At 39.5% G+C, this 23,895-nt stretch overlaps 2 protein-coding genes across 2 annotated transcripts in view; one reads left to right on the forward strand and one right to left on the reverse strand.

The window, feature by feature from the left end:
* Lamp2 (lysosomal associated membrane protein 2) overlaps positions 1 to 23,895 on the reverse strand; it is a 123,076-nt gene that overhangs the window by 45,107 nt on the left and 54,074 nt on the right. The window lies entirely within an intron of this gene.
* On the forward strand, positions 3,169 to 4,794 carry LOC129680500 (testis-expressed protein 13C-1-like). The gene is made up of 2 exons (XM_055612154.1): positions 3,169 to 3,778; positions 4,745 to 4,794. Exons 1-2 carry the CDS (start codon positions 3,169 to 3,171, stop codon positions 4,792 to 4,794), a joined length of 660 nt encoding a protein of 219 aa, XP_055468129.1.

The following is a 23,895-nucleotide window of genomic DNA, read 5'->3' on the forward strand; positions in this document are numbered from 1 at the left end:
GATAGATAGATAGATAGATAGATAGATAGATAGATAGATAGATAGATGATAGATAGATAATCACAGAGAGAGAGAGAGAGAGAGCTCCAATACAGATTGTTGCCATTGTACTTGGTTGCAGTAAGTCCCTATTGGTGAAGACACCACACACTTTGGTCACAGAACTTGGAATAAACAGTCTGATACTAAACTAAAAGCCTCCTTCCTGCTGGTTAGCTTTCAGAATGCCACAACGTGCTACACAGGCATCTAGGAGAGAAAAGTTACAGCCGGATAAGAGTGTGAATCCTGTGAATTACAGTAAAAATTCACCTGGAAAGATATATCCATTCGTACAATAGTGGCATGAATATCTTGAGCATGGATAGCCTACATATGACTAGCTGAATTTAAGGCTTGCTCATGAACAGCTATAGCTGTCTACACAAACTTGAAGAAGAACGTGATGATAAGGGAGTCATAAGTTCTCACTCCTACTTGAGAAGCTACAGGAAGTCCATGGCTGTCAGGGGAGAGAAAGATCAGTTTTCCTTCAGGAACGACGCTTCTGGTAACTTGTACATATATGGACAGCCCTTCTAAACTCATATGCTTGTGGGCAACACTAATTGGACTCAATAGGGGTTTTTTTTTCAGTATTTTTTTCTCATACAATAGAGCCTGACCTCAGCCTCCCCTCCCTCCACTCCTCCCAGTTCCTCACCACATTACCACTCCCACTGCTCCAGTTTCCCTTTAAAAAGGAGCAGGCCTCCCAGTGATATATCAACTCAACACCACATAACAATATTCAATAAAACTAGCCACAAACCCCTCATATCAAGGCTGGATGAGGCAACCCAGTAGGAGGAAACAGGTTCTAAGAGAAGGCAAAAGAGTCAGAGACACTCCAAACCCCACTGTTAGGAGCCCCACAAGAAGACCAAGCTAATCCTTTCCAATGCTTGGAACTGAGATTGTAAGCATGTTTTGTTTCTTCCTAGACTTACTGCAACTCACAACAACCACTGCCAAGTAAATGCTGATACCAGGTCATGCTTATATGGCCTAAACTGGTTTTTTCTATAGAAAGGAAACATAGAAAGTAACAAATATATTCTCCACTTCAAAAAAAATTTGTAAAGAGAACATTTTCATCACAAACTCCACTTTAAAAGAGAAAACATAAAACCATCACAGGAGTATGCTAGAGGCAAAATGACTTTCCTTATCCAAAAAGACATTCATTTCTCCCATTTCTCCAATAGGGGAAGGAAGTTTCCTGTTTTTCTTTTCTTCTCAAAAAGGCACTGATTACCATCAAGAGAATCTCACATTCATGACCTCATATACACCAAACTTTCTCCCAAACACCCCATCTTCAGCTTATATAATATATACTATATATATATAATATATAGTATACTATATATTATAAATATATATTATATATTATCATATATTTTTATATATGATTGATATATGATACATATATTATATATTATTATGTATTATAAATTGTATATTTTATGTAGTACATGTTTTATATATTATATAATTATATATTATATATTTAAATTATTATATATTATATATTATTGTATGTTATATATTATATATTATTGTATATGATATATGATATATTATTATATATTATGTATTATATATTATATTATTATATTATACATTATATTATATATTATATATTATCATATAATATATATTATTATATATTATATATTATATATTATATATTATATATTATATATTATATATTATATATTATCTTATCTATTTTCTATTATCTATCTATTATCTATTAACTATTATCTATTATCTATTATCTATTATATATTATATATTATATATTATATATTATATATTATATATTATATATTATATATTATATATTATATATTATATATATATTTTTTTTTTGGTTCGTTATAGTCAGTTCTCATATACGCAGACACTACCTCTTGTCTCCTTCCTCTTCCCACATAGTTATCATGACTTGTTCTGATGCATCTCTTTTCCCATCTTCCTTCCCAGCCCTTTCTTCTCTTTGTCTCTGCTTTTCCTCCCCTTTTCAAATGGTTCACATTTCTGCTTAAGACCACTTGTAGTTTCCTACACACACACACACACACACACACACACACACACACACACACACCTATATATTACTTTAAATCTAAGTTCCATATGAGAGGAGACCTATGATATTTGCTTTCTGGCTTTATGGTAATGGTTTCCAAATCAACCTATTTCCTTGAAAATGGGCTATACAGGGAGATTCAGCCTTTTAAAAGGGAGGAGAGTGGCCCGGTGTGGTGGCACATGCCTTTAATCCCAACACTTGGGAGGCAGAGGCAGGTGGGATCTTTGAGTTCGAGGCCAGCTAGGTCTACACAGAGAAGCCCTGTCTCAAAAAAATGAAAACAAAAAAGGGAGGGAGAGAGATGGAAAGAAAGAAGGGGAAGCGAAGAAGAAGGAAGAAGGAAGGAAGGAGAGAGGGAGGAGAGGAAAAAAGAAAGAAGAGCAAGACAGGAAGGGAGAAAGGGAAAAAGAAAAAAAAATCCATGCCAGATAGGGTGTTACTGTTCAGAAACTCTCAGGAAATTATGGACTCACTGCAGTTCCCAGAACAATTAGTTGTAGTACAAGGCCTACCTTAAAGAGCAGACACTCCTGGAGGGGCTACCCCTCCAGGCTACAGTGGAAGAGGATGCACTCAACCCTGATGTGATTCAATGTGCTGGGGTGGGTTGGTAGGTGGGACTCCTCTTTTCTGAGGAATAGGAGAGGGGGAGAGAGGGAAGGGGAGGGGGGTGGGAGAAGAAAGAGAGGAGGGGGCTGGCTATGATCAGGATATAAAGTGAATAAATTATAATTATTTACCAAAAAAAGAGAGCAGACATCCAACTTACCGGATGAGCCAGAATTATCTGTCACTGCATTTTGGTCCTAGCAGGTTGTGCTGCAGGTCTCACAGCCCATGTTTATGACGTCCCTGACGTGTTAATCCCTTGCGTGGGAGCAGTTGGTGTGAGTGGCCTGATGGCTTTCAGGGTTTCAGTCTAGGTGTGGAGGGGGAGGGAAGGAGGTAGGAATTAAAAGCCAGGACTGGAGACGACACCTAAGAGACAGTGAGCTCCTTGCAGCGCATTTCTTGTAGCAGGTTCAGCTATGGCTGTGGACTTTAGGGACCCCAAGAGTGGTTTCCGTCACTGCGAAGTGGTTCTGTTCATCAATGAAGAGGTACTGAAGAATGGCGGTGGTCCTGGCTTCTACCTGACCTTTCGTTCACGGCCCTGGAAGGATATCGAAGATGGCCTGAAGTCTATCGTGGTTGATGCCCAAGTACCGCGCACAATTAAGCGGGCATGCGCCTGGAGTGCTCTGGCCCTGGGAGTGAGGGTGGCTACCAGGCAACGAGAAAGGCAGACACGACGAGTTCAACAGCTGCAAGGTCAGGTAAAAGACCATGAGGCAGCCTCATGGACTTTGGCCACAGACCTCCAAAGGCTGCGTGATGAACGTGATGAAGTGGTCTCTGAGCTTCGCAGTGCAAGAGACAACCTGAAGCAAGTGCTACAAGAGCGTGATATGTTGCACAGGAAACTAATTGAGTTTGAGCTCTCACAGCAACTCCTTGCTGAATCACAAGATGCTGATTATCCAGGTACTCCGCCATGGCCTCTACTTTTCAAAAAACATGCAGAAGCTCTTGACTCAGGCTTGCAGGATGGGCAGTATGCAGTGTCCCCGAAGAAAGAACAGACGGCATCTATAACAGGTATGCCAAGATCCACTCTCTAGTCCTTGAGCCTAGTCCTCACAGCCCCTCTCCCAGTGTTCTTTGCATCATTCCCAATGGCATTCCTTCCACCATCCAGAGAACTCAAGAAGGGGAAGGAGGAGCTTCATCCAGTAGCTCCATTGTCTGCAGTTGACTGCAGTGGGATCCCTGTGCTGGAGCCTGAGGGACCAAATTCATGGACAAAAACTAATAGAGATATAACCAGGGGAACTGGGAACCGTTGACCCAAAACAGGCTCCTCACTGAATTTAGGGAGGGAGAAAATAATAATGGAGGTATGTTCCAAAGAGATATTATTTCCTGGGGCCCCTTTCCTAATATATGTTTTTTTCTTTTGTTTATATCATAGAAAATATGAAAACTCATCAAGTAAAACTTTTCACTATTCTACTACCAAGCAATAACCCATGGTTTTGTTTTTTTTTTGTTTTTTTTTGTTTTTGTTTTGTTTTTGTTTTTGTTTTGTTTTGTTTTTTTATTTGCTAGGGAACTCATGGCTTTACCACTGAGCTATATCTTTAATCTGCAGTTACCCTCTTTAGCATAGTTCATCTACTAGCCTGTATGGATCTCTTTCTGCAGATTTAATTGTGTGTGTATATAATTTGTATTGGTTTTGAGAAGGATATACTAAATATATCAAATTTATGTCTAAAAGGAAAACATTTCCAGTTGCAGGTACATTGACAGGCACACAGTAGTCAAGGGCTATACATTCAGTTACCAGTCTAAAGAAGCTGATGTTATAGAACATTCTCTTCTCTTTTTCTGTAACTCTCCTTAAATCCCTTCTTGCATAACAGCAGATCTTCTGCAGGGCATAGCTATGCATAGTGTGTTCTGGGTACATTGCCTTTTCCTTGAGAATGCTATTGCTTTACTGTAGTGTTTCTTTAATTTGTTTTTACAACATTCACAGGTCCTATTCTTTGTGTCTCTAAGCTCTAGAATCTCTGCATGAGGCTGAAGAATTCCCTGCTTCCACTGTGTGACTCTTCGTGAAATGCCCTTCAGCAGCAGCCTCCGCCTCAGTAAGACCTCAGCTAGCTGCTGTTACACACACACACACACACACACACACACACAAGTGGAGGAATTGATGAGAGATTTTGTTAGCACTTAATCTATTGACACTGCAGAGTTAAAAGGGATTCAAAGAGCAATATAAAATTTTAGAGAACATCAGAAGTTTGTTGAATTTCATTCAATCGTCCACCAATAGTTTTTGATAAATTGACATGTGATAGAAACTAAAATTGCATTACCCAGTATGCACATTATAATCCCTTTGGGTAAGGTTGGATAGATGATAGTAGAGAACATAATTTCAGACACAGGTGAATCATGATGTCCTTTGTCCTGAATGAAACGTAACCTTTGCACAAACTCTATTGAAAACTCTATTGATCAAGATCCTTGTCTCTAATTTAGAGTGGCAACATTAAGACACTTGTTTAGGGAACACTGAAGAACAAAATTGTCTTGTTAAATTTTAATTTCCCCCTTTATCAAGGGATTAAATTGATAACTGAATAATTTAGAGAGCTATAGTATTAACAGCAAATTAGAGAAGTTTCATACTATTCATAAAACAATTATTGATTGCTTAGGGTTTACTAGTGGTTGGGACTATATGCTCTATTAACTGGTATACATAATAATCTTTTTGGTTAGTTTAGCTAGATGACAAGAAGTATAATTTGAAATACAAATTAGACCAGAAGTGTTTTCTCTGTCTTGCATATAGTGTGGTTCTGGGTACAAAACAATAGAAAGAATACCCGAATCCATTTTTTTTTTCAGCTAGTTTTAGGGGCAACTGAAAGAGATCTTCATAGATGGATTTACATGATCAAACTGTTCCTCTTCTTTAGTCTCAAGTTAGACAAATGAACAGTGGCAAAAACCAGGAATATGTTCTCATGAAAATGCAAGCAGAGCTTTTCTGATCCTCCAATCATTTCTTCTCTTAAGGGTCATAGGTGTTTTCCTGGCTTCCCACCAGCCTAGCTGGTTGTCTTGAAGAAAGTATTTAGGGGAGTGTTGGCTACTCTGTGTTGTCTTGAAGTATTTAGGGGAGTGTTGGCTACACTCTCTAGCCTTCAACCCTGAACTTCCCCCGTGCCCAAGCCCCTTTCCTGTCAGAAATAAATGAAGAACGTCAGAGTCACCACAGCTCTCTGTGTAAGTGATGCTTCCTTGGGGGGATTAATTGGGTTTTAAGTAGAGCTAATATATGGAGAGTCACTCTTCCAGACTCCTCTTCCAGTAGGTGTGGAATTTGCAGTCTTTCTACTGCTCTGGGTCTCAAGTTAGACAAATGAGGAGTGGCAACTGCAAGGCATGGAGGAACCAGGGTGGAGCTGGGCATGAGGGGTTAGATCCAACTTCAGTTTGAACTATAAGTATCCCTGAATTCCCAGAAGGATTCTGCCCAGCTAACCACAGTCCACTTTTCTCAGAAGTTTTCTTTTAATTAGTAATGGAGAGGACATTTTGCATGCTGTGTCTTCTAGATAGTTTGTATTTCAGAGATTTGTTCAGAGTGGGCAGCTCTAATCCTTACTTTCCTTCTATCCCAATGAGGTAAAGCTCAGTCTAATTCCCTATTGGAATGCTGCACCTTTGTGATGATTACCAAGAATTGGAAGCACCTTTGTGGGTCCTTTAATCCATCGTAATTTTCCCAGCTACACTCACTGTCTGATACTGCATGGGCCCTTGAAAGTGGACATATCTGCAGTTCCTCAGGAGAGCTAGGAGAGTGAAGTGGATGTTTCTGCTCTTCTATCTGGAAGTCCAACATCCCTCGTGGAACAAGAAGTCATTTTCCTGAGGCTCCCTATGGTTCCCTAATATATTATAAGTGGAAATTTCTTTTGCTTTTCTGCCCTCCAAGGCTTTGTCCCTATACTCCCATACATAATTTGTCTTTCCTTCTTTTTTCTTTCTTTCTTTCTTTTCTTTTTTTCTTCCTTTCTTTCTCTTTCTTTTTTATTAGTTACATTTTATTAACTCTGTATCCCAGCTGTGTTTTCTTTTCTTTCTTCCTCCCCCTTCCTCCTCCCCCCTCTCTCTCTCCACCACTCACCTTCTCTCTTTTCTCCCATCAGTTAGTCCATCTGACTGTCTTTGCAGCCCAGACTGGTCTTGAACTTACTACCTAACTAACTATCTCGCAGATCCTCTTGCCTCCACCTCCTGGAGTGCCTGGATTGTATATGTGGCCCACCAGGTTTATGTGAAACAGAGAACTGTCACCCAGATCCTTGTGCATGAAAGATTCCAATTAAACAACACCCTCAACACTTTGCTACACCTAAGCTTGCCCAGGTGATTATGGTTCTGGAGCAGTATAGATTAGTCACAACATAAAAATTTCATGAGGCTTAGCCAGGGAATAGGCTGGCTACCTGCTTGGTATTGGGATAGGAAAAGGGGCAGATAACAAAAGTGACTCTGCCTCAGCAGAGTTCTTACACTCCAGATTTGTGATTATTTATACAGTCCAGAGTGCTAGTCCACAAGGAATATTACTCCCAAAGCTAGACTATCTGGGTTGGAGCAAGTTTTATGGTATTCATAGTTCCTTGGAATCGTGGAAAAAGAGGACACAGATGAGACTTGGGGGTGCTGTGGTCCTTCTTAGTGTGGACCAATAGCATCAAGATTACTGGGGAAGTTGTTAGTAGTAAATTCTTAAGTACTACCTCATACATGGTGACTCCAGATGTTCTGAAGGTGACACCTAGACAGGCAAGTCAGATGCATGCTGAAATTTGAGGTTTGTCTGAATCTACAGCGTAATGTGGACACATTGTCCTAGACCTCATCGTTTAGATTTAGATCTTCATCTAAATAGACCTCTCCGTTTATAACCTGAGGCCCACCAAAATATCAGTAGGTTTCTATTTATCATTTTTGTATAGATTAATGTGATTAACTAATATTACAGGATTTTTCACATCAAGTTACTAGACTCTTTGACTAGACCCATTTACAATGGCTTCCAATTCCCTCTTCCTCATCCTATTCTGGACACATACATGAAGGTAAAGATAGTAAAGTGTATTTTACTGGAGGGGACTGGACAATGCAGCCAAAGAATTGGACTCAAATGGCTACTCTGCTCTGCAACCTCAAACATGTTACTGAATATTTCCAAGTCCCCTCCAAGTGTTGGTCTCTCCATCTGCCATCTGGGCTGTTCTCTATAATGGTGGGGTAATTTTTTTTTTTTTTTGAGGAATAGCCACTAAGGACCTACACATATCACTGAGCACTTGGTATTTGAGACCTTATGGATATTATGCTGTTAGTGGCTGCTAAACTTTAGATGTTGTTTATCCTTCCCTAAAAGGTTGGAGGCTTGGTTCCCCAAAGCTGAGAAATGGTAAGTAAATCTTCCAGTGGTAAGTCCTAGTAGGAGGTCCTTAAATACTGGGAGGACTTCACCAGAGGTAAACATCCTTCTCATGGAGTAAATTCTGAGGAGAACACATTGTAAAAGCATGAATGTGAGTTCTGGATGGCAGTAAAAGTTGTTTCAGTTTGGTTTGGTTTTTTGGTTTTTTTTTAATTTTTTTTTTTTACTTCCTGTTTCAAGATGTAATTTTTATCTCATCCACATGTCCTGTCAGATGACGTAGCAAATTAGGCCTTTAATAGAGTTGAGCAGGTGCCATTGTGATACTTTTGGATCTCCAAAAAATAAGAGATAAACCTTTCTTTTTTTTTCTTTTACAATTTTTGTTTTTCACATTATAATATATCACTTCCCCCTTCTCTTTCCTCCCACTGAACCCTCCCATATACCCCTCAGTACTCTCTTCCAAACTCTTCCAAATTCATGTCCTGTTTTTCATTAGTGTTCTTACATACATATATAAATATAGATATACATATATGTTTCTAAATATAACTTTGTCAGTCTGTACAATGTTACTCCAACGTATGTTTTTAAGGTTCATCATTCTGTATTGGATAACGAATTAAGATGTTCTTCCCTGAGGAAGACTATTTCCACCAATATCAGTATTCTTAATTGTCTGTAAGGTTGAGGCCTCCTGGGCTTTCCCCCACATCCACTTTGGCATATATATTGTTGTTGTCATCCTTCTTCAGTTCATGTTTAGGCAGATATGTTAGTGAGACTTTATGGGTGTAACTTCTGTATTCTTAGGAAACACAATCTCACAGCAAACTCTGTGATCCTCTGGCTCTTATAATCTTTCTACCTCCTCTTCTAAAATGTTCTCTGAGCCTTAGGTGAAGAAGTTTTTTGTAGATGTATCTACTGGGACTGGGCTCCACAACTCTACATTTTGATTGGTTGTGGTTTTCTGTGATTGCCCTGTCTCCTGCAAAGTTTTCTTGATGAAGGGTGAGGACAATACTTATTGGTGGGTATAATTAGGGAATATGCTGGTTTAGTAAAGTGGTGGTAGTAGGTTCCCCTCCAAGATCCATGACTTCACCAACCTTGAGTGGTTAACTAGGTTTTCAGCACCAGGCATGGTTTCCCTCTTGTTGATCATGTCTTGAGTACAATTTGAGAGTTGTTGATTACCAGAAAAATAAGCATGCCACTACCACACCCCTAGGGATATTTGACCTTGCTGATTGTTATTGTGGCTCACAGACATCATAGCTAAGAAGGTGTATTGGTTGTTTTCTTCCTTTGGGAAGCTTGTATGATGCTTTCTAGTACCATGAAAGCTAGTCCTCAGTTCAGTTCCAGTTTAGGGACCTCTGGCTCTGTGTCTGAAATGCACCATCTCCAGCAACAGGGAATCATCTTCTGCCTCTTTGGGGCAACCAAGAACAGTAGCAATAGGCTGAATATTTGGAACGTCTCTTGGACAACAACTCAAAAGAGGGTTTTTCATGCCTGGTGTTGGGGAGGGATTTATTAAATAGTCTTTAGCTCTTGGAGAGAGCATTGTCAGCCAAGATCTAAATTATTTTCCTGGTTTTGGTATTTACTCTAGGTTATATGGTCACATCCAAAGATTTGGGAGAGAGAATGTAACATGTGCCTCATTTCTGGTAACTTCACTCAATATGATCTTTTCTAGCTTCCTTCATTTACCTGCAAAGTTCATAATTTCACTTTTCTTTACAACTGAATAACATTGCATAGTTTATACGTATCACATTTTCATTGTCCCTTCATCATTTGAATGCCATTTAGGTTGTTTCCATTTCCTAGCTATTGTGAATAGGACAGCAATGAAACATGGCTGAGAAATTATCAGTGGTGTAGGATGTCGAATCTTTGGGTGTGTCCCAAGGAATGGTATAGCTGGATCCTATGGATGCTTTATCTTTAACTTTTTGAGAATTCTCCATACTGATTTGACACAGGTTGTACCAGTTTGCAATCCCACAAACAGTGAATGAGGGTTCATTTTTTCTTGAATCCCCTCTAGCATTTATTATGGTTTTGGTATATATATTTGCCATTCTGACTGGGGTAGAAGAAATCTCAACATTGTTTTTATTTGCATTTCTCTAATTTCTAGGGACAATAAACATTTTTATTTTTTTCATTTTTATTAAATACACTTTATTCACTTTGTATATCCCTGTAGCTCCCTCCCTCCTTCCCTCCCAATCCCACCCTCCTTCCCCCTTATCCACTCATGTCCCTCCCCAAGTCCACTGATAGGGGAGGTCTTCCTCTCCTTCCTTCTGATCCTAGTCTATCAGGTCTCATCAGGACTGGCTGCATTGTCTTCCTCTGTGGCCTGGTAAGGCTGCTCCCCCCTCAGGAGGAGGTAATCAAAGGACACTGAACTGCCATGGGCTACATCTGTGCAGGGGTTCTAAGTTATCTACATGAATGGTCCTTGGTTAGAGTATCAGTCTCAGAAAATATCCCTGTGCCCAGATTTTTTGGTTCTGTTGCTCTCCTTGTGGAACTCCTGTCCTCTCTAGGTCTTACTATCTCCCCCTTCTTTCATAAGATTCCCTGCACTCCACCCAAAGTTTAGCTATAAGTCTCAGCATCTGCTCTGATACCCTGCAAGGTACAGCCTTTCAGAGGCCCTCTGTGGTAGGCTCCTGTCCTGTTCCCTGTTTTCTCTCCCTTCTGATGTCCATTCTCTTTGCCTTTCTGAATGGGGATTGAACATCTTAGCCAGAGTCCTCCTTATTGATTAGTTTCCTTAAGTGTACAGGTTTTAGTATGTTTATCCTATATTATATATCTAATATCCACTTATGAGTAAGTATATACTCTGTGTGTCTTTCTGTTTCTGCGATACCTCACTCAGGTTGATCCATTTACCTGCAAGTTTCATGATTTCCTTGTTTTTATTGCTGAGTAATATTCCATTGTGCAGATGTACCACAATTTCTGTATCCATTCCTCAGTTGAGGGGCATCTGGGTTGTTTCCAGCTTCTGGCTATTACAAATAAAGCTGCTACAAACATGTTTGAGCAAATGTCCTTGTTGTATACTTGAGCATCTTTTTGAATATATGCCTAGGAGTGGTATAGCTGGATCCTGAGGAAGCGCTATTCCTAGTTGTCTGAGAAAGTGCCGGATTGATTACCAGAGTGGTTGTAAAAGTTTACATTCCCACCAGCAGTGGAATAGGGTTTTTTCTGTTTTTTGAGTTCTTTATATATTCTATATATTATTAATCCTCTGCCATATATGTAACTGGCAAAGATTCTTCCCCATTCTTTGGGCTTCCTCTTCACCTGGTTAATTATTTCTTTAACTGTGCAGCGCATTTCAATTTTATGAATTACTGCTTGTCGACTGTTGGCCTTAATATTGGGGGATGTGTCCAGGATCTCGTTCTCTGTATATTTGTTAGTGGTGTACAAAAAAGCTATTGATTTGTGCAAGATGAGTCTGTGTCCTGACACATTGCTGAATTTGTTTATCATTTACAGAAGTTTTCTGGTAGAATTCTTGGGACATCTAATAGTAGCATGTCATGTGCAAATAGCAATAGTTGGACTTCTTTTCCTATTTGTAACCCTTTAATTTTTCATTTTTGACTTATTGCTCCAGCTAGTACTTCCAGCACATTATTTAAAAAGGATGGGGAAAATGGGCAGCCCTGTCTCATTCCTGACTCTAGTGGGATTACTTCAAGCTTTTCTCCATTTAAGATGATGTTGGCTGCGGGTTTCTCATATATAGCTTCTATTATCTTGAGGCATGCTCCCTCTAGCTTCACATTCTCTTGGACTTTAATCATGAAGATGTGTTGGATTTTGTCAAAGGCTTTTTCTGCATCTATTGAAATGATCATGTGATTTTTGCCTTTAAGTTCATTTATGTGGTTTATTGCATGTATTGACCTGCATATGTTGAGCCATCTCTGCATTTCAAGGATAAAGCCAAATTCACATATTCAAGTCTTTATTCCAGTTCACTCACAGGAATGGCTGTCTCCTCCTCTTGTCAGTTTGGTAGTAAGGATATTATCCTAACCCATATATTTCAGAGAACAAATATTTTCTCTTGTTTCTGCTGTCATGTTTAACTTTGTGTCTGGTATCACTTTAATGCTCAGAAATGGTAAATTTTTGTGCATGAAAATGTCTTCTTTTTCACTGCCATTTTTCAGCTTTCATTGTGTGCGCGTACATTTTGAGTGTGAGTGCATGTGAGTGTGAGTGCACGTGTGTGCGTGTGTGTGTGTTGATGGGGACTATTCCACAGCCCTGTGTATGTCAATCAAGTGTTCTGCCACAGCATCACTAGTACTGTGCTCTTTGAGGTTAGATATGTAACCATCTATATGCAATTCTGGATCTTTCCTAGTTTAAATTTTTAACCTCTTTAAACATACTTGCATTTGTTTTAGTGTTGTGAAGTTAGGTGTCTAAACCTGTTGTGCCCAAAACACATAAACTATTGTTTTAATAGCTAAACATCAGTTTCAATGTTCCACTCTTTTCTTCCTGATCTGAACAACTCTATAAATTAACACACAGACACACACACACACACACAAATACACAGCATGCTTTTGTGTTCTATAGTTTATCTGTTGGGTCTATTGGTCTATTAAAACCATCTAATATTTTATTTTAGTTTTATAACACATTTCAATAAATACATTATTTTCTTACTCACCAATTGTCTTTTCAATTCATTGAAATTTAAATATTTTATTTTGTACATGATACATGTGTGTTGTACATGCAAATGTGCACGTATGTATAGTATGTGTTCCAGCAGAGACCAAAGGAGGACCTCAGGTGTATTCTCTTCAGACACTCTCACATACCCTGAAGCCCACCATTTCAGCAGCCTGCTGTCTGGCCAGCAAGCTCCCAGGATCCATTTGTCTTTTTGCCACAGTGCTGCAGTAAAATGCATATGCAATGGTGCCCAGATTTTATATGGATGGGGAGGCAAACCCAGGTGCTCATCCTTGCACAGCAAGCTTCTTACCCACTGGGCAGGACAACTGATATAAATTTCCTTGTAAACTTTCAAAATTGTCCTTATTTTTTTTTAATATTCAAAATGATATTTCCATTCTGCGATAGAATATTAAAGGTTATTCTTCCTATCCAACTTTATCTCTGTACTCTGAAATCATTCTCTGTCCATCCTGTTTTTTCCATATCCTTCCAGGACTCCAGTAACCACAATTACATTCCCTACTTTCTATGGGAAGGACCTTTTAAAAATGATTTCTTTTTATTTTATGTGCATTGGTGTTTTGCCTGCATGTATGTCTGTGTAAGGATGTCACATCCCTTGGAGCTGGGTAACAGACAGTTGTGAGCTGCCATGTAGGTGCTGGGAATTTGAACTCAGGTTCTCTAAAGGAGAGTCAGTGCTCTTAACCACTGACCTATCTCTCATCCCTAGAACAACTTTATAAGGTTGCTCAAATCAATGAGAACACGTGGCATTGTCTTTCTTTTTTATTGTTTTGGGTTTTTTAAATTTTTATTTTTATTAACTACAGTTTATTCACTTTGTATCCCCTTGTAGCTCCCTTCCTCCTCCCCTTCTAATCCCATCCACCTTCCCCCTTATCCACCTATGCTACTCCTCCAAATCCACTGATAGGGGTGGTCCTCCTCCTCTTCCATCTGACCCTAGCCTATCATCAGGACTGGCTGCATTGTTTTCCTTTGTGGCCTGGTAATGCTGCTTCCCGCTCAGGGGGAGGTGATCAAAGAACAGGGCAATCAGTACATATCAGAGACAGTCCCTGTTCCCATTACTATGAAACCCACTTGGACACTGAACTGCCATGGGCTACATCTGTGCAGGGGTTCTAGGTTATCTCCATGAATGGTCCTTGGTTGGAGTATCAGTCTCAGAAAATATCCCTGTGCTGAGATTTTTTTGGTTCTGTTGCTCTCCGTGTGAAGCTCCTGTCCTCTCCAAGTCTTACTATTTCTCACTTCTTTCATGAGATTCCCTGCACACTGCCCAAAGGTTGGCCAAAAGTCTCAGCATCTGCTTTGATACCCTGCAGGGTAGAGCCTTTCAGAGGCTCTCTGTCGCCAGCTCCTGTCCTGGGAAGAGCCTTGAACTCATTGGCACAGGAGAAAACTTCTTGAACAGAACACCAACAGCACAGGCTCTAAGAGCAACAATCAATAAATGGGACCTCATAAAACTGAAAAGCTTCTGTAAAGCAAAGGACACTGTAATCAGAACAAAACTTCTGCGTACAAATTGGGAAAAAATCTTCACCAACCCTATATTTGAAAGAGGGCTAATATCCAGAATATAATTTGATGGGAATTGCATTGAATCTGTAGATTGCTTTTGGTAAGATGACCATTTTTACTATGTTAATCCTGCCAAGCCATGAGCATAGGAGATCTTTCCATCTTCTGATATCTTCTTCTAATTCTTTCTTCAGAGAATGGAAATTTTTTTCATACAAGTCTTTGAATTGCTTGGTTAGGTTCACACCAAGGTAATTTATGTCCTTTGTGGCTATTGTGAAGGGTGTTGTTTCCCTAATTTCTTTCTTGGCCCTTTTGTCTTTTGTATACAAGAAGGCTACTGATTTTTTTTTTTTTAGTTAATTTTGTAACCAGCCACTTTGCTAAAGGTGGTAATCAGCTGTAGGAGTTCCCTGGTAGAATTTTTGGGGTCACTCAGGTATACTATCATATCATATGCAAATAGTGATACTTTCACTTCTTCCTTTCCAATTTCTATCCCCCTGATCTCCTTCAATTGTCTTATTGCTCTAGCTAGGACTTCAAGAACAATGTTGAAGACATATGGAGAGAGTGGGCAGCCTTGTCTTGTCCCTGATTTCAGTGGGAATGATTTAAGTTTCTCTCTATTGACTTTGATGTTGGCTATAGGCTTGCTCTATATTGCCTTTACTATTTTCAGGTATGTGCCTTGTATCCCTGATCTCTCCAAGACTTTAAACATGAATGGATGTTGGATTTTGTCAAATGACTTTTCAGCATCTAATGAGATGATCATGTGGTTTTTTTCCTTCAGTTTGTTTATGTGGTGGATTTGTTTACATTGATGGATTTCTGTATATTGAACCACCCCTGCATGCCTGGGATGAAGCCTACTTGGTCGTAGTGGATGATATCTTTGATGTGTTCTTGGATTCGGTTTGCAAGTATTTTGTTGAGTATTTTTGCATCAATGTTCATGAGGGAGATTGGCCTGAAATTCTCTTTCTTTGTTGAGTCTTTGTGAGGTTTAGGTACCAAGGTGACTGTGGCTTCATAGAATGAGTTTGGCAGTGTTCCTTCTGTTTCTATTTTGTGGAATAGTTTGAAGAGTATTGGTGTTAGCTCTTCTTTGAAGGTCTGGTAGAATTCGGCTCTGAAACCATCTGGCCGTGGGCTTTTTTTGCATGGTAGAATTTTGATGACAGCTTCTATTTCCTTAGGGGATATAGGACTATTTAATTGGTTTACCTGGTCTTGATTCAGCTTTGGCATGTAGAATCAGTCAAGAAAATTGTCCATTTCATTTAGATTTTCAAATTTTGTGGCATACAGACTTTGGAAGTAAGACCTAATTATTGTTTGGATTTATTCAGTGTCTGTAGTTATGTCCCCCTTTTCATTTCTGATTTTGTTGATTTGGGTAGTTTCTCTCTGCCTTTTAGTTAGTTTGGCTAAGGGTTTGTCTATTTTGTTGATTTTCTCAAACAACCAGCTCTTGGTTTCATTGATTCTTTGAATTGTTTTATTTGTTTCTAATTTATTGATTTCAGCCCTGAGCTTGATTATTTCCAGCCGTCTACTCCTCTTTGGTGTGTCTGCTTCTTTTTTTTCTAGGGCTTTTAAGTGAGCCATTAAGGTTGCTTGCATGAGATGTTTCAAATTTCTTTTTGAAGGCACTTAGTGCTAAGAACTTTCCTCTTAGCACTGCTTTCATTGTGTTCCACAAGTTTGCATATGTTTTGCCTTCATTTTCATTGAATTCTAGGAAGACTTTAATTTCTTTATTTTTTCTCTGACCCAGCTGTCATTTAGTAGCAAGTTGTTCAGTTTCCATGTGTGTGTAGGCCTTTTGCTATTTTTGTCATTGAGGTCCAGTTTTAGTCCATGGTGATCAGATAGGAAAGAAGGGATTATTTCAATCTTCTTGTATCTGTTTAGGCTTGCTTTATGACCAACTATATGGTCTATTTTGGAGAAGGTTCCATGAGGTGCTGAGAAGAAGGTAAATTCTTTTGCGTTTGGGTGAAAGGTTCTGTAGATGTCCGTGAGGTCCATTTGATTCATGACCTCTGTCAAAGTTATTATTTCTTTTTTTTAATTCTGTTTTGTTGACCGGTACTTTGTTGAGAGTGGGGTGTTGAAGTCTCCCACTATTAATGTGTGGGGGTCTATGTGTGGTTTAAGTTTTATTGAAGTTTCTTTTACAAATGTGGGTGCCCTTGCATTTGGGGCATAGATGTTCAGGATTGTGATATCTTCCTGGGGGATTTTTCCCTTGATGTGTATGAAGTGTCCTTCTCTAGCTCTTTTGATTAATTTTGGTTGAAAATCTACTTTATTAGACATTAGAATGGCTACTCCTGCTTGCTTCCTGGGTCCATTTGCTTGGAAAACCAATTTCCAGCCCTTTACTCTCAGGTAATGTCTATCTTTGTGATTTAGGTGTGTTTCTTGTATGCAACAGATTATTGGGTCTTGTTTAAGCATCCATTCTGTTAGTCTGTGTCTTTTTATTGGAGAATTGAGTCCATTGATGTTGAGGGAGATTAATGACTAGTGGCTGTTAGATCCTTTGATTTTGATGTTGGCCATGGTAGTGTATTTGTGTGTTTGGCTACTTTTTGTTTTGCTGTAGTGAGGTTATTTATTTCCTGTGTTTTCTTGAAGTAGTTAGTTTTCTTGGGTTGTATTTTTCTTTGTAGTATCTTCTGTAATGCTTGATTTGTGTGTAGGTATTGTTGAAGTTTGTTTTTGTCATTGAAAATCTTGTTTTCTCCATCTATGAGGACTGAGAGTTTTGCTGGGTACAGTAGCCTAGGTTGGCATCTGTGTTCTCTTAGGGTCTGCATGATATCTGTCCAGGCTCTTGCAATTACTAACACAATTCTTTACAGACCTTGAAAGACAAATTCTCACCTTCATATAGAACAACAAGAAACCCAGAATTGCTAAAACAATTCTCTACAGTAAAAGATCTTCTGGAGGTATCTCCATCACTGATCTCAAGCTGTACTATAGAGCAACAATACTAAAAACTGCATGGTACTGGCATAGAAAGAGACTGGTGGATCAATGGAATCAAATAGAAGACCCTGAGATAAATCCACACACTTATGGACACCTGATTTTTGACAAAGATGCCAAATCCATTCAATGGAAAAAAAAAGAGAGCATCTTCAACAAATGGTGCTGGTCTAACTGGATATCTACATGTAGAAAAATGCAAATAGATCCATACTTATCACCTTGCACAAAACTAAAGTCCAAGTAGATCAAAGACCTCAACATAAAGTCAGACACACTAAACTGCTTAGAAGAAAAAGTGGGGAATACCCTTGAACTCATTGGCACAGGAGACAACTTCCTGAACAGAACACCAACAGCACAGGCTCTAAGAGCAACAATCAATAAATGGAACCTCATGAAACTGAAAAGCTTCTGTAAAGCAAAGGACACTGTCCTCAGAACAAAACGACAGCCTACAGATGGGGAAAGGATGTTCACCAACCCTATATCTGACAGAGGACTAATATCCAGTATATATAAAGAACTAAAGAAGTTAAATAGCAAAAAATCAAGTAATCCAATTAAAAAATGGGAAACAGAGCTAAACAGAGAATTCTCAATACAGGATTATCGCATGGCAGAGAAACACTTAAAGAAATGTTCAACCTCATTAACCATCAGGGAAATGCAAATCAAAATAACCCTAACATTTCACCTTACACCCATCAGAGTGGCTAAGATCAAAAACTCAAGAGATGACACATGCTGGAGAGGTTGTGGAGAAAGGGGAATAATCCTCCACTGCTGGTGGGAATGTAAACTTGTACAACCACTCTGGAAAGCAATCTGGTGCTTTCTCAGACAACTAGGAATAGCGCTTCCTCAGGATCCAGCCATAGCACTCCTAGGCATATACCCAAAAGAGGCTCAAGTACACAATAAGGACATTTGCTCAACCATGTTTGTAGCAGCTTTATTTGTAATAGCCAGAATCTGGAAACAACCCAGATGTCCCTCCTCAACTGAAGAATGGATACAGAAATTGTGGTACATCTACACAATGGAATATTACTCAGCAATAAAAAAAAAGGAAAATCATGAAATTTAAGCAGAAAGACACACAGCGTATATACTCACTCATAAGTGGATATTAGATATATAATATAGAGCAAATGTACTAAAATCTGTATACCTAAAGAAACAAAGAAACTAATCAAGAAGGAGGACTCTGGCTAAAATGCTCAATCCCCATTCAGAAAGGCAAAGAGGATGGACATCAAAATAAGGCATTGTCTTTATATGCCAGGTACATTTCATGTAACAAATATCCTCCAATTCTATCCACATTGCTGCAAATGACTGAATTGCATTTTTTTTCTCTTTCTACTTAAAAAAAAATTATGTGTATGGGTGTTCTGCCTGCAAGCATGTCTGTGCACCACGTGTATGGCTGCTGCCTATGGAGATCAGGCCCCCTGGAAATGGAGTTACAGATGTGTGTGAGCTACTATGTGGGCACTAAGAATCAAACTTGGATCCTCTGGAAAAGAGCAGACAGTCCTCTTAAGTACTGAGCCATCTCTCCAGTATCAAACAGCATTTTTGTGATATTGAATAATGTTATACTGTGTATTTGTACATTTTCTTCATTCATTCCCCTGCCAATGGACACACAGGGTGATTCCATAACTGGTCTATGATGAATAGTACTGTGACTAGCCTCTAAGTGTAGAACCATACTGATTTCATTTCCTCTGGATTTGAACCCAATAGTGGGACTTCTGTGTCATGCAATAGTTCTATTTCTAGTTGTGAGGAATCTTCATATTATTTTCCACAAATATATGTCCACACCAATAGTTTACAATCCTTTGTCAGTGTTAATTTTTGCCTTTTTAGGGGAGATGCAGTAGTCTCTCCCTGTGGCTTCTTGGTATTTATCACCTGTGTACCCTCTTAGCTGAAGCTTTCAAATCAAGTTATTTATTCCTTTAAGACTCATGTGTGCATCTTTCAAGTGGATACTGAGAATCACTATGTAACTTCAAAATTCAACTTTCTTTTTCTAAACAAATCTGAATATTCTTTTTCTGTTCTGGATTTTGTCTCAGCCTTATGCCCTCTCCACTCCCTTCTGTGATCACATCTGAAATGTGTCATCCTTAAGGAAAAGATACAACTTGATATCATTAAGCAAACATTTATTGCATACTATGTATTTGGTGGCATTCTCTTCAATCCTCAAAACTTTAAAACTCTATACCATAGAATGCATTGTTATTTTAGAGATGGATAAACCTAAGTTAGAGAGCTTAAATAAACTGTCCAGGTCCACATAGCTACTTTGTGGTTTAAAAGCCAAGGTTCAAAAACCTGTTCTGTCATGAGCTCCCCCTCTCCCCTGAGGGAGGAGCAGCCTTGCTAGGCCACAGATAAGGATATTGCAACCATCCTGAAAATACCTGATAAGCTAGGAACAGACAGAGGAGAGGAGGACACCCCCTCTCAGTGGACTCAGAAGGGGGAAGGGTGGAGATAAGGGAGGGAGGGGAGGATTGGGAGAGAAAGAGGGAGAGGGCTACAGCTGGGATACAAGTGAATGTATAAAATTATTTAAAAATAAAAAAATATATTTAAAAAACCTGTTCTGACATATATATCATACTATAAGATATAGCAATTAAAAAAAAAAAAAAAGCAAAGGGAATACTGAATATACCTCCTGCCTTAAAACAGAAAATTACAGCAGTCACAGCTACAAGCTACTTTTTTGGAATTAGAAGTGACACAAGAACTAGTAGGTTGTTTCTTCAGCCATCTAGAAAATGGAAATTAAAACGACAGTGAGATTCCATCTCACCCCAGAAAGAATTGCTACTAACAAGAAAACTGATAATGACAAATGCTGAAGAGGGTGTGAACAAAGAGAAACCCTTACATAGTGCTAGGGATATAAACTGGTGTGGTCAGTCCACAGAAAAAGTGCGAAAGGCCCTCAAAGGAATGAAATTCCAACTACTATATGATCCACCCACAACACACCTAACTATATGAATTTGTTCTGCCTATAAGATGTGCTGGGGTAAAGGTAGTGGAGAAATTGTGGGAGTTGCCAACCAGTGACTGGTCCAGCTTTAACTCATACCATGAGGAGCCCAAGGACCAGGATCCAGAGGCTGGATAGCCCAGAGCCCCAGGATAGAAAAAGATTCCTAATGATATTCTGCTACAGTCATAGATTGGTGCCTAGTATAACTGTCAGCTGAGATGCTTCACCCAAGAACTGATTGAAACAGATGCAGAAACCACAGCCAAACATTAGGTAGAGCTTGGGGAATCCCATGGAAGAGGGAAGGAAGGATTGTAGAAGCCAGAGGGGTCATGAGCACCACAAGAAAACCCACAGAATCAACCAACCTGGTCTCACAGGGGTTCACAGAGATTCAATCAACAACCTGGTTCTTGAACAAGGAAGCCTGCATGGGTCTGACCTAGGCCTTCTTCACATTTTACAGTTGTGTAACTTGGTCTTCTTGTGGAGCTCTTAACAACAGGAGCAGGGGCTGTCTCTGACTCTGTTGCCTGTTTTAGGGATCCTTGTCCTCCAACTGGGTTGCCTTTTCAAGTCTCAATGGGAAGGGAAGTGCCTAGTCTTCCCTTCTGTAACTGTAAGTTACAGAAGTTCTGTAAGTTCCCTACTGTAACTTGATATGCCATGGCTGACTGACTTCCATGGGAGACCTGTCCTTTTCTGAATAGAAATGAAAGAGTGGAGGCAGGGCAGAGGGAAGGTGGGAAGGAAGGACAAGGAGGAGAAGAGGGAGGGAAAACTGGAGTCAGTATGTAAAAAGAAAGAGGGATATGTGTGTGTGTGTGTGTGTGTGTGTGTGTGTGTGTGTGTGTGTGTGTGTGTTTTTAAAGGACTGTAAACCCTACCACAAAGACTCATACACATCAATGTATATTGCTGTACTCTTCCTAATAGCTAAGAAATAGAATCAGATCAACGAATAAAGAAAAGGTGTTCAATATATACAATGGATTTTTATGTTGCCTTCTAAAAGTATATAATTTATTTTATTTTATGTGCACTGGTATTTTGCCTGCATGCATGTCTGTGGGTGTCAGATCGTGGAGTTACAGACACTTGTGAGCTGTCATGTGGGTGCAGGGAATTGAACCTGGGTCCTCTGGAAGAGTATAGTCAGTGCCCCCAACTGCTGAGCCATCTCTCCATCCCCATTTATGCCTCCTTTTTCAAAAAAAAAAAAAAGAAATGATATGATAAGGCTGGAGAGAAGGCTTACCATTAAGAGTGCCTGCTGTTCTTCCCGAGGACCTAAGCTTACAACCATCTGTACCTTCAGCTCCTCGGGATCTAACACACTCTGTAGACACCTGCACTCAATGAATACACACAATACACAAGTGCACCTGTATACATAGAAATAAAAATAAGTCATGTGCTGGGTGCAAATGTGCATGCCTTTAATCCCAGCACTCAGGAAGGCAAAGGCAAGCAGATCTCTGTGAGTTCAAGGCCAGCCTGGTCAACACAGTGGGTCCAGGAAAGCCAAGGCTACACAAAGAAACCCTGTCTCAAAATATCAAAAAATGAAAATTAAAAAGTCTTTTCAAAAAACATTTAGGGGAAAATAAGTGCAACTAGAAATTATGTTAAGTGGCACAGCGAACAATTATCACACCAATAAAAAAACATTTTCATGAGGATCCGAGTAAAATTATACATTTTTATTTGTTTATGGTTTTGTGGATGTAGTTATTGGTAGTGAAACTATAAAGGGGACCCTGAGAGTGGATCTCCAGGAACTAGAGTTATAGATGGTTTCAAGCTGCCATATTGGTGCTGGGAAACTAACCCAAACCCTCTACAAGAGCAACAAATGCTCTTATGTGCTGACCCATCTTCAGGCCCACATGCCAATTGTTTAAAAGTTAGAAGAAGATCAATGTGGTAGACCAGAGAGTAAGCACAACTGGCACCAAGCCTGACAATTTGAACTGATTCTTGAGATTCACATGGAGTAGGGAGAACCAACTCCCACATGTGGACCTCTGGTCTCTGTGCAAGCATGCATGCGTACACAACAAAAATGTTCTATTGGAATGTTCTAATAAGAGTATATAAGGGTCCTGGCTTGATCTGTTTCCATAATATATATGGTATATAGTTAGCTATTCATTATTACTTAATAACCAATGGTAGAGGATATAATCTATGTGGTGCACTCTCCTTGGTGCCTGGAAAAAGTCAATTCCAAAATCCTTTTTATTTCAATTTTTAGCATCTTTGAAATCAGCAGGCCTCTTTTTTCCCTTTTTCTTTCTTTCTTTTTTTTTTTTTTTTTTACAATTTATTCATTTTATATCCCAATTGTAGCCCTCTCCCTCATCTCTCAGTCCCACTCTCCCTCCCTCTTCCCCTCTATTCCCTTCCCCTAGTCCACTGCAATTCAGGAGTTCTCTTCCCCTGCCATCTGACCATAGCTTATCAAGTCTCATCAGGACTGCTTGGATCCTCTTCTTTTGTGGCCTGGGAAAGGTGGTCACTTCAGGGGAAGTGACCAACAAGAAGGCAACCAAGTCCATGTCAGAGGCAGCCTCTATTCCCCTTACTAGGGAACCACATGGAGACTAAGCTGCATATAAGCTAAATCCAGCAGGGGTCTAAGGTCTGTTCCATGTGTGGTCCTTGGTTGGTGCATCACTCTCAAATCATCCTGTGCTCAGATATTTTAGCTTTGGTGGGCTCCTTGTGGAGCTTATGTCCCCTCTGAGTCCTATCCCCCCTTCTTCCATAAGACTCCCTGCACTCTGCCCAAAGTTTGGCTCTGAGTCTCAGCATCTTCAGCAGACTTCTTATGGACACATTATAATTGTCAATATTGATCTTATAATTGATAGATCTTAGACTTGTTGGAATAAGGCATTTGGTGCTTAATAACTGTTTAGCTCTTTCATGAGATGATTGTTCGTTCATGTAATAATTTTTTCCAGTTCAATTTATAGGCCAGGAGGTAAGCACTTTAGAGATTGGGACAGAATAACAGATTCACCAACAACTGTTCTCACTAAACTCATCTTCTAGAGGGAAACATACATAAAAAAGTATTAACTGGAGGTAAGTGATGCAAGGGGAATAAAGTCATAGGAATGCTATTATAGTGTGTCTGTGTGTGTGTGCCTGTGCACACATATACAGGCATTAGTGCCTGACTACATGAAAAGTCAGAAGACACTGGGTGTCCTGTTGTCCTGTTCTATCACTTTCTGCATTATTTCCTTGAAATTGGCTCTTTTTTTTAATTTTATTTTTTTTCTTATCAGTTACATTTTATTAACTCTGTATCCCAGCCGTGTCCCGATCCCTCATTCCCTCCCAGTCCCTCCCTCCCTCCCTCCCTCCCTCCCTCCC

Source organism: Psammomys obesus, unplaced genomic scaffold, assembly GCF_907164565.1.
Source record: "Psammomys obesus unplaced genomic scaffold, mPsaObe1.curated_primary_1811, whole genome shotgun sequence".
Classification (NCBI taxonomy): Eukaryota; Metazoa; Chordata; class Mammalia; order Rodentia; family Muridae; genus Psammomys; species Psammomys obesus.

What these genes read in the sequence shown, in the direction of transcription:
- LOC129680500 (XM_055612154.1), top strand. Translation starts at nt 3,169, where the DNA reads ATGGCTGTGGACTTTAGGGACCCCAAGAGTGGTTTCCGTCACTGCGAA. An exon ending in ACAGACGGCATCTATAACAG is followed by an intron (nt 3,779 to 4,744) that starts GTATGCCAAGAT and finishes TGTGTCTCTAAG; the next exon opens with CTCTAGAATCTCTGCATGAG.